The sequence below is a fragment of the Bos mutus genome, chromosome 28 (assembly GCF_027580195.1).
Source record: "Bos mutus isolate GX-2022 chromosome 28, NWIPB_WYAK_1.1, whole genome shotgun sequence".
In the NCBI taxonomy this organism is placed as follows: Eukaryota; Metazoa; Chordata; class Mammalia; order Artiodactyla; family Bovidae; genus Bos; species Bos mutus.
In genome coordinates, this window is record NC_091644.1 from 8875627 (window position 1) to 8892390 (window position 16764).

At 41.2% G+C, this 16764-nt stretch overlaps 1 protein-coding gene and 1 pseudogene across 1 annotated transcript; one reads left to right on the forward strand and one right to left on the reverse strand.

The window, feature by feature from the left end:
- Window positions 1–498: 498 nt before the first annotated feature.
- LOC102279502 (olfactory receptor 6C74-like) lies at window positions 499–1533 on the reverse strand (annotated as a pseudogene).
- A 6226-nt stretch (window positions 1534–7759) lies between these two features.
- LOC102279217 (olfactory receptor 6C74) lies at window positions 7760–8725 on the forward strand. The gene has a single exon (XM_005906597.2). The coding sequence runs from the start codon at window positions 7760–7762 to the stop codon at window positions 8723–8725; it is 966 nt and encodes a 321-aa protein (XP_005906659.2).
- The last annotated feature ends 8039 nt before the right edge of the window (window positions 8726–16764 follow it).

The window sequence follows — 16764 nt, forward strand, 5'->3', positions numbered from 1 at the left end:
ATTTCTTTGGAAGGAATGATGCTAAAGCTGAAACTCCAGTACTTTGGCCACCTCATGCGAAGAGTTGACTCATTGGAAAGGACTCTGATGCTGGGAGGGATTGGGGGCAGGAGGAGAAGGGGACGACAGAGGATGAGATGGCTGGATGGCATCACTGACTCGATGGACGTGAGTCTGAGTGAACTCCGGGAGTTGGTGATGGACAGGGAAGCCTGGTGTGCTGGGATTCATGGGGTTGCAAAGAGTCGGACACGACTGACTGACTAATCTGATCTGATCTGTCAAGGTTTCCTGGTTAGGGAAGCTTGTGTTGGTGTTCTGGTAGGTGGAGCTGGATTTGTTCTCTCTCCTTTCGAAGACAATGGGCTGATTTTCTGGGTGCCTGATGTCCTCTGCCTGCATTCAGAAGTTGTTTTGTGGAATCTGCTCAGCATTTAAATGTTCTTTGATGTATTTGTGGGGGAGAAAGTGGTCTACCCATCCTAGTCCTCCGTCATCTTAGGACTGCCCCCAAGAGACTCTCAATTTTGAACTCTGGAATGAAGATGGATGGTTTTTAGAAGCCTTCCGCTCCAAGGCTAGGTGTTTATTTTTTTTAAGTCTTGATAGTTTCATTCTGCTCATGGTCTCCCTCAGAGCCTGGTGGGCCTGCTTGTTCCTCAGAGTGTAGGTGACAGGGTTTAGCAGGGGAGTCACCACCGTGTTCACAAGGGCAGCCTCCTTGTTGGAGTCCAGTCTGTTCACCTGCTTTGGTTTCATGTATATAAACACACAACTGCCATACATCAGAGAAAGGACAATGAGGTGAGAGGAGCAGGTGGAGAAAGCTTTCTGTTGCTCCTTGGCTCGTGGGAGTCGCAGGATTGTGATGACTATGTTCTGCATGCAGTTATGGTTATGATGAGGGGAGTCAAAAGGACACACAAAGCAAGGACAACGAGCAATGTTTCAACAGACCTGCTGTCAGAGCAGGAGAGATGGTTCGGGGTCCGAGGTCACAGAAGAAGTGAGGTATGACATGGGGGCCACAGAAGCATAACTGGGACACCATCACCACCAGACCAGCAATGAGAGTGAAGCCCAAAGCCGAGCAGGCATGACCAGGAGGCAGCAAGCCCTCGGGTTCATGATGGTCGTGTAATGAAGAGGCTTGCAAATGGCCAGGTACTGATCCAGAGACATCACTGCTATGAGGAGGAAACACACTGCTCCCAGAAATACAAAGACACAGGCTTGTAAGAAACAGGCAGCAAAGGAAATCATTTGCTTTCCTAAAAGAAAGATGACCAGCAATTTAAGAATAATAGCACTTGTGAAGCAACACTCAAAGAAAGAGAAAATACTTAGGAAAAAGTACACACGTGTCTGTAGCCTTGAATCAGCACAGATGGTGGTGACTATGACTGCATTGCCTGCAATGGACACCAGGTACACCAGAAAGTGCACCAGGTAGAGGATTTTGCCCAGGTGCTGGACAGCAGGGAAGCCCTCCAAGGTGAATTCTTGGACATTTGTCCCATTCCTCATTTCCATGGACATCTTTTCCCACTCAGCATCACCTGCTGATCCTAACCTAAAGTAAAGACATTACAATGAGCTCAAAAGTTTTAGAGAAGCATAAGAACAAGTATTTGGCTCCTCAGCAAGGAGTTAGGCACATAGCAGCGTGGCTCAGTGAATGGACTCATGACCTGGAAGAAGCTGAGTTCCATACTATTTCAATACTGAGTCCACCTTTGTAGAGACAGATCAGCTTTGGAATGTTTGTTCTCTTGTGGACTTCATTTTCACCTTCTGATGCTTGTTCGTGTTCTTAAAAGAATTAAGATAAAACATGTAACTCACTTGACATGTAATGTCCACATTTCCTATGTGTCCCTTAATGTCCAATTTCAATATTCGACTCTTAGTGACCCCATGGACTGCAGCCTGCCAGGCTCCTCCGTCCATGGGATTTTCCAGACAAGAGTACTGGAGTGGGTTGCCATTGCCTTCTCCAATTAGGGTCATTATTAGACTCTTAAATATAGTTGGATCAGTAGATGGACTTCTTGACATTTATTTATTATCCAACCCAGGGACTGTCCATGGGGTTGCAAAGAGTTGGACACTACTGAGCGACTTCACTTCACTTCACTTCACTTCCAGGGACTGAACCCAGATTTCCTGCACTGCAGGCGATTCTTTACCGTATGAGCTACCAGGGAAGCCCTTATTGACATTGGATATTTTAAAACCACTTTGTATGTTGTACAGTATTATCAGTTTATAAATAAATGCAACAGTAATAGTAACACTTCCTTTAAATATCCAATTTAAAATATACAACAAACTCTATGGTCCAAGTCATCATTTGATGAGGACTTTACCATTGCCTGATACTTTGCTGGTTGCAAAAATTCAGTATTTCTGTTTCTATCCACCATAATCATGTTAGGTATTATGTTTTCCTTACCTGTTCTTCTATAAAAGGAGAAATTGAGAATTAAGAGAGTTCCAGGGGGTTATGTCACCTAGGTGGGATTTTAGCTCTATCTTCTAGAATCCAGAGTTCTGCTGTTTCCAAAGGCTGTGACCAAAATATTTTAAAATAGGAAGAAATATATTGTTGATGATTACAAGCTTAAGTGAAAGCTTAGGTGTATTTATCTTAAATTTTCCATCATCCTGTTAGTATCATTAATTAATTGTGCATTAGTCGCTCAGTCGTGTCCGACTCTTTGCAACTCCAAGGACTATAACCTGCCAGGCTCCTCTGTTCATGAAGTGCTCCAGGCAAAAATACTGGTGTGGGTTGTCATTTCCTTCTCCAATCATTGATTAATGCTGACCAACAAAAAACACAGGCCTTAGAGATGATCTTCTTCAGAACGGTCAATTTATAGAAGAGACTGGAGGCCAGAGATATTGGGGGTTGATCAACAGCATGATATAAGTTGTAAATCCAGGATGGACTTGGCCGTTCTGAGGCTCCTGCTGGCATGTAAGTGAGATGAAGAGTAACAGCAGTTCACAAGATTGGCCAATTTACGAAGGATGGTCTGGGAACATGGCACCAGTATGGCATCGCTCATATCAATGGTCAATGAGCATTCTCTTTCTCTCTCCAGTCTCCTCAGTAAATTCTATCTATTTTGAGAGTGTTGGGCTCTATCCTGCAACATGGAGTGAATCTTTCTTTCTAACCTCTCATGGGTCAAGTTGTGAGAAGTGGTGCTCATACAACCACACTGCTCACCCCAGACTGGCAGTGCCCGCAGGGTAGTCTGGAGGAGCAACTGCATGTCTTCCATTAACTGCAGCAGGTCCTCCAAGGTACCGCTGTCTCTGAGGCCAGGAATATACTCGTCATCTCACGAGGGGTAAGGCTTTCTCCTCTCGCAGTGATTCTCTTCCACAAAATCCCATGCTTGCTCTGGGATGAGCAGAAAGTAGAGGGAAAGGAAGCTCAGTTGTCACAGCCTGTTGTCACAGAGTGAGGTGAATATGCACCCCATGTTCCCAGTGTCCCTGACCGAGGAAATCTTATTTCTCAAGCCCAGGTTCTTTCCTACCACAACAAGGCTTCACAGAGCCTTGACTGAAGTCCCAGAAAGGAGCAGAATTGAATAAAACAACCACATTCCATGGCCTACAATTCTGGGTGAGAACTTGACTCTGGGACTACTTAGGGTTCTGACAGTAGGTCTAGACTTGCCTCCCTCAGTGGGTAACAGAGCATCTGACATGCAACATTGCTGCCTCATCCTGTATCAGCTGATAGGAGCAGAGGTCTTCTTCTGAACCCAGCCCCGGCTGATGCTGAGACAAAGATTCTTATACTGAACCACATCCTTTTGCTGACATGTCTGCTCCAAGTCACCTTCTGTTACACTGGCCTCCTCCACCGTATGCTCACCTTTCCATGTGCAGAAGCCTGCTTGGTCCACTGCATTAATGTCAAGATGCTCCTGACATGCACATCCGGGGCCTCTGTGATAGTTTTCCAACAAGATTGTGTTTGGTCACCAAGCAGGATGTATTCAGCCAGTGAGTAGTGAGGAGCTGAAAGGACATGGGCCAGAAGTAAAGGCAGGGCCAGTGCCCTGGGTGCAGCCAGTTGGTCACCACTGAGAATACTAGTTATTTGCACAAACCTTATATTTATCTTCTTTGGTCTGAAATGACACTGGCTCCCATATGTTCAGAGTTCTCTGCCAACATTTTTTCAAAGAAAATGCATGACTTCATTTCCCAAGGGCTCCTAAATCCCAATTTGAATGTTGCTACTAGGTGAAGTAGAATTCCAGACTAAAATTTCTGCACGTGATGTGTATGTACACTGAGGCCGAGAATTGGAGTTTAAAAAAAAAAACAAATTTTATTGTGAGAAAGGGTTGAATTGACAGAGATGTGAGAAAGGCTTTGGGGAAATATACTGGTTACTGAGAAAGGAGATGATAGAAGTCTACTTACCCCTCTCAACCATCTTCCTGCCTCTGCCAACGTTATGATGTTATGACTCTTTTCACTGGCTATTTTTATCTGAAGAATATTTTTGTTGCCCTCCTGAATTGTCTTGAAAAAATAAGATGTCTTCCTCTTTCACACATCTTCCTCTTTCAGGAAGAAAAGGGAACACTAGTTGCTTTCTGTGACATATCTAACCTGTCCAGATTCTCCCTTTTTAAAGAATCTGTAAAGTGGGTTTCAAATTTCTTCAAGATACAGACAAGGAGAAGGAGATGCAAGACTCAAGGTGGAGAAAGCGTGACAGTGTTAGTTGTTCAGTTGTGCCTGACTCTTTGCAAGCCTGGGGACTGTAGCCCGTCAGTCTTCTCTGTCCATGGGATTCTCCAGGCAAGAATACTGGAGTGGGTAGCCATTCCCTTCTTCAGAGGATCTTCCCAACCCAGGGATAAAACCCAGTTCCCCTGCATTGCAGGCAGGTTCTTTGTCGTTTGAGCCAACAGGAAGTTGTTGCCATAGTAATCACTGGCTTGGAAGGCTACTTTTCTTACTGGGTACCTCAGTTGGGCTACTGTGGCCTGAGTGACCAATTTTTCTGTGGCCTCTGGCCTCAAAACCATAATGAGGTATCAGTTCACACATGTCAGGTCTACAAATAACAAATTTTGGAAAGGATGTGAAGAAAAGGGAACCCTCATACACTGTTGGTAGGACTGTAAATAGGTGTATCCACTATGGAAAATGGAGAAGGCAATGGCAACCCACTCCAGTACTTTTGCCTGGAAAATCCTGTGGGCGGAGGAGCCTGGTAGGCTGCAGTCCATGGGGTCGCTAGGAGTTGGACACGACTGAGCGACTTCACTTTCACTTTTCACTTTCATGCATTGAAGAAGGAAATGGCAACCCACTCCAGTGTTCTTGCCTGGAGAATCCCAGGGATAGGGGAGCCTGGTGGGCTGCCGTCTATGGGGTTGCACAGAGTCGGACACGACTAAGGCGACTTAGCAGCAGCAGCAGCAGCAACTATGAAAAACAGTATGGAGGTTCCTTAAAAAACTAAAAATAGAATGACCAAGAAAGTGGAAGTCGCTCAGTCCATGGAATTATCCAGGCCAGAATACTGGAGTGGGTAGGCTTTCCCTTCTTCAGGGGATCTTCCCAACCCAGGGATCAAACCCAATAAAGAAAATACCAGGTTAAAAAGATAAAAAAGCAAAGATAATTCTAATGTAAAAAAGAGTTTCTGTTGTTTAAGCCTTTCTTGATATATGTAATTTGTGATTCTGTAAATTTTACAACTCTAGGGCAGTTGTGCAAAATCTACATTTAAGGACTTTCACAGAGGACTGTGCAGCCTATTGAGAAAGATAGTAGATAGGCAGTGAAAGGGTAATTATAACATATGTCAGCTGGAATTTTCCATTTCCAAATATGAAGCAATTAACTGTCCTCTGGGACTCTGTTGTGATTGTAGCTCCTATTCTATTAAAAAAAAATCCCCTCTAATGAATTTGAAGGTTCCAAAGATGTGTCCATTGGACGCTGAGCATCCTCACTAGTGATGGTTAATAAGCCTGTGATAATTATATCATAAGGGCATTTGAATGTGTTCTCGCTTATGACTGCTGTGATCCTTCCCTATATAAACTGGGGTGTCTGGTTGATGGAAAAGTGACTGATAACAGGGTCATTAAACAAGAAATTGTCCATTGTTGTTTCATCTTTTTGACTCTTTTCTGGGATGGATACACATGCAAAGAAGTTTGATGTTCATGATGCATTGTAGAATGGAAATAAATATGTCCAGGTATTCCAAACACAGAAAGTGCGAGTGGATGACTGGGGCAGCTTGTTGTCTTAATGGTCCAGAATTTATCAGGTCGTCATGGGGAAAAACTATGATGTAGGTTACTCCAGAGTTTGGAAATGTGTCTTTTTAAAAAGTGGAGCCTTAGTAATTTCCATTAATTTAGGACACTAGGCATCCATTAATTTTGTATGAAGTCCAAGAAAGGTATATCTCAACTAAAAGTATTTTTTACCCTTTTTCATTAGCCTTGGAAAAACATCCTGGTTTGTTTTAAGAAGAGAAGCACATTGTTAACAAAACACTGTTTCCTGTGAGCTGCTTTGTGGTGAGTACTTGATCATGGGGCTAGCTTGCAATCTAGTAGGTCAGATATTTTAACCAGAGACTGGCTATGTTTAAGTTTCTAATGTGGATCATGCATAGTTAAAGTAATAGATCTGGCCAAAAGGAATTAAGTAAAATACAATTAAATTATGGTTACTTATTTATTCAAGCACTGACCCCTTCCCCAAAGATTATATCAATATACTTGGATTCTAGTTAGGCACCGGCATTTTTTTAAGAAAAAAAGAGAATATTCCTCTTGTGACTGCAATGAAAACAGGTTTAATTCTGTCATACTGAATACTTACAATGTGAAAAAATATTCCCAGAAAAAGGAATGTTGAAGAGTAATCTATAACTAATAGCAGAATGAAAGACTACCATTCTGCTAGTTGGTAGAGTGTGAGGGAATCTGATTCACCCATTATATATGTGTTCATTGAATCTGAATAAGCAAGCCATGAAACCATTTCCCTCTCAAATTTAGATATGGTTTCTCTAAACCCACAGACTAGGTGGTTCTGATAGTATAATATACTACCTTTATTGCTCACCCTAGGGCTTGAAAAAAGAACTCAGGCTGAACAGACTTCAGGAAAATAACAGATTTGAAACATGGTAATAAGAAAATGGCTCTTTCACATTTTCTATTTTCAAAGGGCTAGCATCAGTGCACAGGAGGGTTCCTACATTGCTTGTCTTGCTGAAGCATAGAATGAACAAACTGAGTCCATGAGATGTATTTCTGCAGGATGATAGCTTTCATTGTTAAACCATTAATTGTGTATGTGTCTGCAAAAAATCATTTTCATTTTGTGTTGTTTATCTTGTGGACTGTTATTTACAGATATTATTTTGCAAAAAAGTTAAGTGACACATTAGAATTTATTAGCAAAAACAAAAATGAATCTTTAATTTTATAATTTAATAACTATTATTATTAATATAATAATGTAATGATAATAGAATACCATTTATAGTAAAATATTTCAAAATATGAAATGATCTCATTCAAAAATGTAGCATAAAGTAGTGTTTTTATATTATTTAATAGTTGCTATCATTTATTCTTTATTCTTTTTACTTATTTAGAATTTATTAAGAATAAAGAATTTATCATCAATTCTTTATTCTTCAGTGATAGTATTTTCTGCTTCACAGACTAGGCAGAGAATGATGACAGTCAGAGACACAGAGAGAACTGTGGGGGTGAAAAATGAGTCCACCATCCAGGAGTTCGTTCTGGAGGCGTTTCCTGCTGCCCAGCACTTGGGGGGCCTCCTCTTCCTGGTGCACCTGCTCGCATACCTGGCCTCTATCATGGGAAACACAGTCATAATCCTCATCACCTGGGCTGACCATCGCCTCCAGACGCCAATGTATGTTTTGCTGAGCACTTTCTCCTTCTGTGAATGCTGTTTCATCACCACAGTCATTCCTAAACTGCTGTCCATCTTCCTTTCAGGAAGGCAAACAATTCCCTTTCCTGCTTGCCTCACACAAGCCTTTTTCTTTTTATTTATTGGAGCAGGAATTTTCTTTCTCATGGCAGTGATGTCGTTGGATCGATACCTGGCCATCTGCAAGCCTCTGCACTATGCATCCATCATGAACCTGAGGGTTAGTTTCCTCCTGGTTTTCTTGTGCTATTCCTTGTCCTTCATCTTCTTCACTGGTCTGATGCTCAAAGTTTCCCAGTTATCATTCTGTGGCCCCAATATCATCTCTCATTTCTTCTGTGACCTTGGCTCTTTAATTCATCTGTCCTGCTCTGACACCAGCTCTGTTGAAACGTATTTCTTCTTTGTTACTTCGTTTGTCATTCTACTATCCCTCATTGTAACCATCACTGCCTACAGCAACATAGTCGTCACAATCCTGCGACTCCCATCAGCCAAGGAGAGACAGAAAGCTTTCTCTACCTGCTCCTCTCACCTCATTGTCCTCTCCCTGACGTACGGCAGCTGTGTGTTTATTTATGTGAAACCGAAGCAGGTGGACAGGCTGGACTCCAACAAGGAGGCTGCCCTTGTGAACACGGTGGTGACCCCAGTGCTGAACCCTGTCATCTACACCCTGAGGAACAAGCAGGTCCACCAGGCTCTGAGGGACACACTGTCTAGGGTGAGGTTGCAGAAGTAGAGTTTGGAGGCTAAGTGGATCCTCTTGATCCTCCAGTTCAGTTTCCACCATTGGCAAAGTCTGTTCTCGAGAAGTTCTCCATATGGAGATCTATCTTGTACTACTTTTAAGCTGGATGGGTACTGTCTTATTTTGCAAATCAATACCTTTTTCTATTTGAAAATTTCACTTGTTCTCTATATTCTGCTAAAGCTATTTTGCTTGCTTTTTCTATTGATTGGTCTTAAATGAATTCAATTAAAGCAATATTGTGAAGCAACTATTATACATAAATCATAAGCTAAGAAGTCTTTAATGCAATAATAAAAATGTTGCAAGATTTTATCATTTCTATCCATGATACATTTTTATGCTCAAAGTTTATGATACCTCAGAAAAGATAGATAACCCTCCTTACCATTTGATACTCAAGGTTTGAAAATTACAGTTACAAATTACTTCTGAAAATTATATAAAGTCATAGTACAACTTACTGGTGTTTTATCATTTGAATCTACTTATGTGAATGCTCACTAGGTCTTATTCATGTCTAGTTCTTCTTCGTGTGTATTGGTTTTAGTGTACAAACAGCTCAGTGTAACTCCAGAGTTTTAGATGAGCTCTTTCGGTGTATCATCTTCCAGATGTATCAAATTTTATCAGTAACATTTTCTTTCATTCTTTCTTGAAATATAAACAAACTGAAAAGCTTTCAAATTATGTCAAGTTTATTTTTTCTGTAATTGATGTTGCCAAGTCCTAGAAGCAAAAATTGCTCAAAGGTAAGTAATCCCAGTAGCAAATTCTTTCCTCCCATCTAAGGTATTTTCAGTTTAGTGTGATATTGGGTGTAGGAGATGCCAGTGTCATCTATGTTAAGCTCATTTATGGTTAACATTTTGTGTAGCAAAAACTAATAGAAATCATAAGGAAAATGAGTGCATTAATAATAAAAAAGGGGGATCAAAATGGAGTCATTTACTGTGTTTGAAGGTTCATTGAGGAAGTGGCTCCCACCTGAAGGTAATTGGCCCTAAAGGGACATGGATTCCATCACATCTAGCACTGCATGTGCATAGCGTGCATTTGATTTTTGCTATGTCTGATGTGAGCCCATATTCCTTTTTTAGCTTGATTTTAATATTACTTCTCATTTAAGGCATAATATTATTAGGAAGAGTTTTAGATTGTCAGGAATACTGGGTGACTTAGATTTTTATGTTTGGGAGTCATTTGATAAGTTGTCCTAGGAATTACAGTCTTCCAAGGACATCTGTGCGTTTGTCTCTCACTTTTCCAAAATAGAAGTTAAATGAGTAGTTTTTGAATCTGACAAAAGTTGGGAAGTCCTGAGAGTCCTCTGTGTTGGTTTCTGTCCATTAGATAAAAGAACCAATCTTCACAGCCTAGCCCAGACTAGTGCAGGAGATGGACATCACCAATCACCCAGAATGACCCAAACCTCATCCTCCTCTAAACCAGTCTCTGCTTTAGTGTGTCCCAAGAGACTGAGGAGTGTCACCCCTATTACCCCAGCCCTAAGACAGGTAGATAGAATCCAACCTTTCCATTAACAGCTGGGAAAGTTGGGGTACTAGAAATGTTGTCCAGTTCCTTCTATATTCAAGGAGAAACTAAGAACTGATATGCTTGTCTGTTCATACTGTACTGACTGTGGGGGCAGAGCTGTGAGAGGTGATCCTTTACTCCTTAGGAGAAGCTGGAAGTTGGGAGTACTGGTCAGATTGTAAGGTGCTGTGTTAGGTTAGAACTCACAGCTTCTCCTTGTTTAAGACTGGTGTGTGTGTGGGTCCTAAAATGGCGGAGGAATAGGACGGGGAGACCACTTTCTCCCCAACAAATTCATCAAAAGAACATTTAAACGCTGAGTAAAATCCACAGAACAACTGCTGAATGCTGGCAGAGGACATCAGGCATCCAGAAAAGCAGCCCATTGTCTTCGAAAGGAGGTAGGAAAAATATAAAAGATAAAAAAAGAGACAAAAGGGGTAGGGATGGAGCTCAGTCCCAGGAAGGGAGTCTTAAAAAGAGAGAAGTTTCCAAACACCAGGAAACACTCTCACTGCCAAGTCTGTGGTGAGCCTTGGAAGCACAGAGGGCAACATAACAGGGAGGAAAAATAAGTAAATAATTAAAACCCACAGATTATGAGCCCAACGGTAACTCCCACAGTGGAGAAGCAGTGCAGTCGCCTGCACCTGCCACTAGCAAGCGGGGCCTGGGCAGGGAGGCGCTGGCTGCACTGCTTAGAGTAAGGACTGGGCCTGAATGCCCCGAGCGCTATCTGAGTGAACTAACTTGGGCTAGCAAACCAGACTGTGGGATAACTACCACGCGAAAAGCCAGCCCTAACCTAAGAACCGCCAGGCCCGCACACAGAACAAAGGACTGAACAGAGATAGCCGGCTGCAGACCATCCCCCTCCGGTGACAGGCAGCCAGAGCCAGAAGGGGGCAATCGCAGCCCCAGAGAGACATTATCTACCTAACTGCAAGCAGGCTTCTTTGCTAACTAAGACTTATTGCGGTTCTGGACAGTCATCTGCCTGAGAAGGTGCACCAGTTGTACACCCAGAAAACCGAGCGGCAGGGACGGGAGAGGTGATAAGTCGCAGTGACCGCGCTCGCCAAACACCTCATCACCCAAGCTGCTTGGAGCTGGGAAGGGCACAAAACGCAGGCCCAGTGGAATCTGTGCCTCTGAGGACTACCTGAGTGCCTGAACCTGAGTGGCTTAGACCTGGGAGGTGCACGCAGCCCAGGGCCAGCCTCGGAAGGTTCCCAGCAGAGCAACCTAGAGCCTGAGCAGTGTGGGCAGGGAGGGTACATGCGCCATGAGCAGGGGCAGGCCCAGTGTGGCTGAGACACTGCGAGCACAGGCCAGTGTTATTTGTCTGCAGCGTCCCTCCCTCCCCACAGCACGACTGAACAAGTGAGCCTAAACAAGTGTCCACCACAGCCCCCTCGTGTCAGGGCGGAAATCAGACACTGAAGAGACCAGCAAACAGAAGCCAAAACCCAGGGAACCGCCTTGGAAGTGACTGATGCAATAGATTAAAACCCTGTCGTTAGTACCGACTACATAGGAAGGGGCCTATAGATCTTGAGAAATATAAGCCGGACCAAGGAACTAGCCAAAAATGAACTGACCCCACACTGCCCACAACAACACCAGAGAAAGTCCTAGGTATATTTTTACTATTTTTATGATCATTCTTTTTTTTGGTCTCTCTCTTTCTTTTTTTAACTTCTTTTTAATTTTTAAGTCCTCTATTACTCCTTTAATTTTCATTTTTATAACCTACTATTACTTAAAAAAAAAGACTATTTTAAAAGCAAACTTCATATATATATATATATTTTAATAACTTTTGTGACTTTGTTTTTTTCCTTCTTCTTCTTCTTTTCTTTAATATTGTATTTTTTAAAATCCAACCTCTACTCTAGAATTTTAATCGTTGCTTTTTGGTATTTGTTATCAATTTTGTACCTTTAAGAACCCAATCTTCAATACCCATTTTTACTTGGGAGCGAGATTACTGGCTTGACTGTTCTCTCTCCCTTTGGACTCTCCTTTTTCTCCACTAGGTCGCCTCTGTCACGTCCCTCCCCCTTCTCTTCTCTATCCAGCTCTCTGAATCTCTGTGTGTTCCAGACGGTGGAGGACACTTAGGGAACTGATTACTGGCTGGATCTGTCTCTCTCCTTTCATTCCCCCCTATTATCCTCCTGACCACCTCTGTCTCCTTCCTCCCTCTTCTCTTCTCTGTATAACTCCATGAACATCTCTGAGCGGTCCAGACTGTGGAGTGCACATAAGGAAATGATTACTGGCTAGCTTGCTCTCTCCTCTTTTGATTCCACCTCATCTAATTTGGGTCACCTCTAACTCCCTCCTCCCTCTTCTCTTCTCCATGTAACTCTGTGAACCTCTCTGGGTGTCCCTCACTGTGGAGAAAATTTTCATCTTTAACGTAGATGTTTTATCAACAGTGCTATATATAAGGAGAAGTCTTGAGGCTACTGTAAAAATAAGACTGAAAACCAGAAGCAGGAGACTAAGTCCAAATTCTGAGAACATCAGAGAACTCCTGATTCCAGGGAACATTAATTGATAGGAGCTCATCAAATGCCTCCATACCTACACTGAAACCAAGCACCACCCAAGGGCCAACAAGTTCCAGAGAAAGACATACTATGCAAATTCTCCTGCAACACAGGAACACAGCCCTAAGCTTCAATATACAGGCTGCCCAAAATTACTTCAAAACCATTGACATCTCATAACTCTTTACTAGTCACTTCATTGCACTCCAGAGGGAAGAAATACAGCTCAACCCACCAGAACACTGACACAAGCTTCCCTAACCAAGAAACTTTGGCAAGCCACAGATACAACCCCACCCACAGCAAGGAAACTCCATAATAAAGAGAACTCCACAAACTGCCAGAATACAGAAAGCCCACCCCAAACTCAGCAATATAAACAAGATGAAAAGACAGAGGAATACCCAGCAGGTAAAGGAACAGGATAAATGCCCACCAAACCAAACAAAAGAGGAAGAGATAGGGAATCTACCTGATAAAGAATTCCGAATAATGATAGTGAAATTGATCCAAAATCTTGAAATCAAAATAGAATCACAGATAAATAGCCTGCAGACGAGGATTGAGAAGATGCAAGAAAGGTTTAACAAGGACCTAGAAGAAATAAAAAAGAGTCAATATATAATGAATAATGCAATAAATGAGATCAAAAACACTCTGGAGGCAACAAATAGGAGAATAACGGAGGCAGGAGATAGGATTAGTGAAATAGAAGATAGAATGATAAAAATAAATGAATCAGAGAGGAAAAAAGAAAAACGAATTAAAAGAAATGAGGACAATCTCAGAGACCTCCAGAACAGTGTTAAATGCCCCAACATTCGAATCATAGGAGTCCCAGAAAAAGAAGACAAAAAGAAAGACCATGAGAAAATACTTGAGGAGATAATAGTTGAAAACTTCCCTAAAATGGGGAAGGAAATAATCACCCAAGTCCAAGAAACCCAGAGAGTCCCAAACAGGATAAACCCAAGGCGAAACACCCCAAGACACATATTAACCAAATTAACAAAGATCAAACACAAAGAACAAATATTAAAAGCAGCAAGGGGAAAACAACAAATAACACACAAGGGATTCCCATCAGGATAACAGCTGATCTTTCAATAGAAACTCTTCAAGCCAGGAGGGAATGGCAAGACATACTTAAAGTGATGAAAGAAAATAACCTACAGCCCAGATTACTGTACCCAGCAAGGATCTCATTCAAATATGAAGGAGAAATCAAAAGCTTTACAGACAAGCAAAAGCTGAGAGAATTCAGCACCACCAAACCAGCTCTCCAACAAATGCTAAAGGATATTCTCTAGACAGGAAACACAAAAACGATGTATAAACTCGAACCCAAAACAAAAAAGCAAATGGCAACGGGATAATACTTATCAATAATTACCTTAAACGTAAATGGGTTGAATGCCCCAACCAAAAGACAAAGACTGGCTGAATGGATAAAAAAACAAGACCCCTATATATGTTGTCTAAAAGAGACCCATCTCAAAACAAGGGACAAATACAGACTGAAATTGAAGGGCTGGAAAAAGATTTTCCATACAAATAGAGACCAAAAGAAAGCAGGAGTAGCAATACTAATCAGATAAAATAGACTTTAAAACAAAGCCTGTGAAAAGAGACAAAGAAGGACACTACATAATGATCAAAGGATCAATCCAAGAAGAAGATATAACAATTATAAATATATATGCACCCAACAGAGGAGCCAAAAGTCATATGCCAAAGCCTTTGACTGTGTGGATCACAATAAACTGTGGAAAATTCTGAAAGAGATGGGAATACCAGAACACCTGATCTGCCTCTTGAGAAATCTGTATGCAGATCAGGAAGCAACAGTTAGAACTGGACATGGACCAACAGACTGGTTCCAAATAGGAAAAGGAGTACGTCAAGGCTGTATATTATTACCCTGCTTATTTAACTTCTATGCAGAGTACATCATGAGAAACTCTGCACTGGAAGAAACACAAGCTGGAATCAAGATTGCTGGGAGAAATATCAATAACCTCAGATATGCAGATGACACCAACCTTATGGCAGAAAGTGAAGAGGAACTCAAAAGCCTCTTGATGAAAGTGAAAGTAGATGATAAAAAAGTGAAAGTAAATGATACAATAGACCAGTTAGACCTAATTGATATCTATAGAACATTTCACCCCAAAACAATGAATTTCACCTTTTTCTCAAGTGCACACGGAACCTTCTGCAGGATAGATCACATCCTGGGCCATAAATCTAGCCTTGGTAAATTCAAAATAATTGAAATCATTCCAAGCATCTTTTCTGACCACAATGCAGTAAGATTAGATCTCAATTATGGAAGAAAAACTATTACAAATTCCAACATATGGAGGCTGAACAACACACTGCTGAATAACCAACAAATCACAAAAGAAATAAAAAAAAATCAAAATATGCATAGAAACAAATGAAAACACAACAACCCAAAACCTATGGGACACTGTAAAAGCAGTGCTAAGGGGAAAGTTCATAGCAATACAGGCATACCTCAAGAAACAAGAAAAAAGTCAAATAAATAACCTAACTCTACACCTAAAGCAACTAGAAAAGGAAGAAATGAAGAACCCCAGGGTTAGTAGAAGGAAAGAAATTTAAAAATTAGGGCAGAAATAAATGCAAAAGGAACAAAAGAGACCATAGCAAAAATCAACAAAGCCAAAAGCTGGTTCTTTGAAAGGATAGATAAAATTAACAAACCATTAGCCAGACTCATCAAGAAACAAAGGGAGAAAAATCAAATCAATAAAATTAGTAAGGAAAATGGAGAGGTCACAACAGACAACACAGAAATACAAAAGCTCATAAGAGACTACTATCAGCAATTATATGCCAATAAAATGGACAACGTGGAAGAAATGGACAATTCTTAGAAAAGTACAACTTTCCAAAATGGACCCAGGAAGAAATAGAAAATCTTAACGACGCATCACAAGCATGGAAATTGAAACTGAAATCAGAAATCTTCCAGCAAAAAACAGCCCAGGTCCAGATGGCTTACAGCTGAATTCTACCAAAAATTTAAAGAGCTGACACCTATCCTACTCAAACTCTTCCAGAAAATTGCACAGGAAGGTAAACTTCCAAACTCATTCTATGAGGCCACCATCACCCTAACACCAAAACCTGACAAAGATGTCACAAAAAAAGAAAACTACAGGCCAATAACACTGATGAACATAGATGCAAAAATCCTTAGCAAAATTCTAGCAATCAGAATCCAACAACACATTAAAAAGATCATACACCATGACCAAGTGGGCTTTATCCCAGGGATGCAAGGATTCTTCAATATCCGCAAATCAATCAGTGTAATACACCACATTAACAAATTGAAAAATAAAAGCCATATGATTGTCTCAATAGATGCAGAGAAAGTCTTTGACAAAATTCAACATCCATTTATGATAAAAGCTCTCCAGAAAGCAGGAATAGAAGGAACATACCTCCACATAATAGAAGCTATATATGACAAACCCACAGAAACATTATCCTCAATGGTGAAAAATTGAAAGCATTGCCCCTAAAGTCAGGAACAAGACAAGGGTGCCCACTCTCAGCACTACTCCATCAACATAGTTTGGGAAGTTTTGGCCACACCAATCAGAGCAGAAAAAGAAATAAAAGGAATCCAAATTGGAAAAGAAGAAGTAAAACTCTCACTGTTTGCAGATGACATGATCCTCTACATAGAAAACCCTAAAGACTCCACCAGAAAATTACTAGAGCTAATCAATGAATATAGTAAAGTTGCAGGATATAAAATCAACACACAGAAATCCCTTGCATTCCTATATACTAACAATGAGAAGATACAAAGAGAAATTAAGGAAAGAATTCCATTCACCATTGCAACGAAAAGAATAAAATACTTAGGAATATATCTTCCTAAAGAAACTAAAG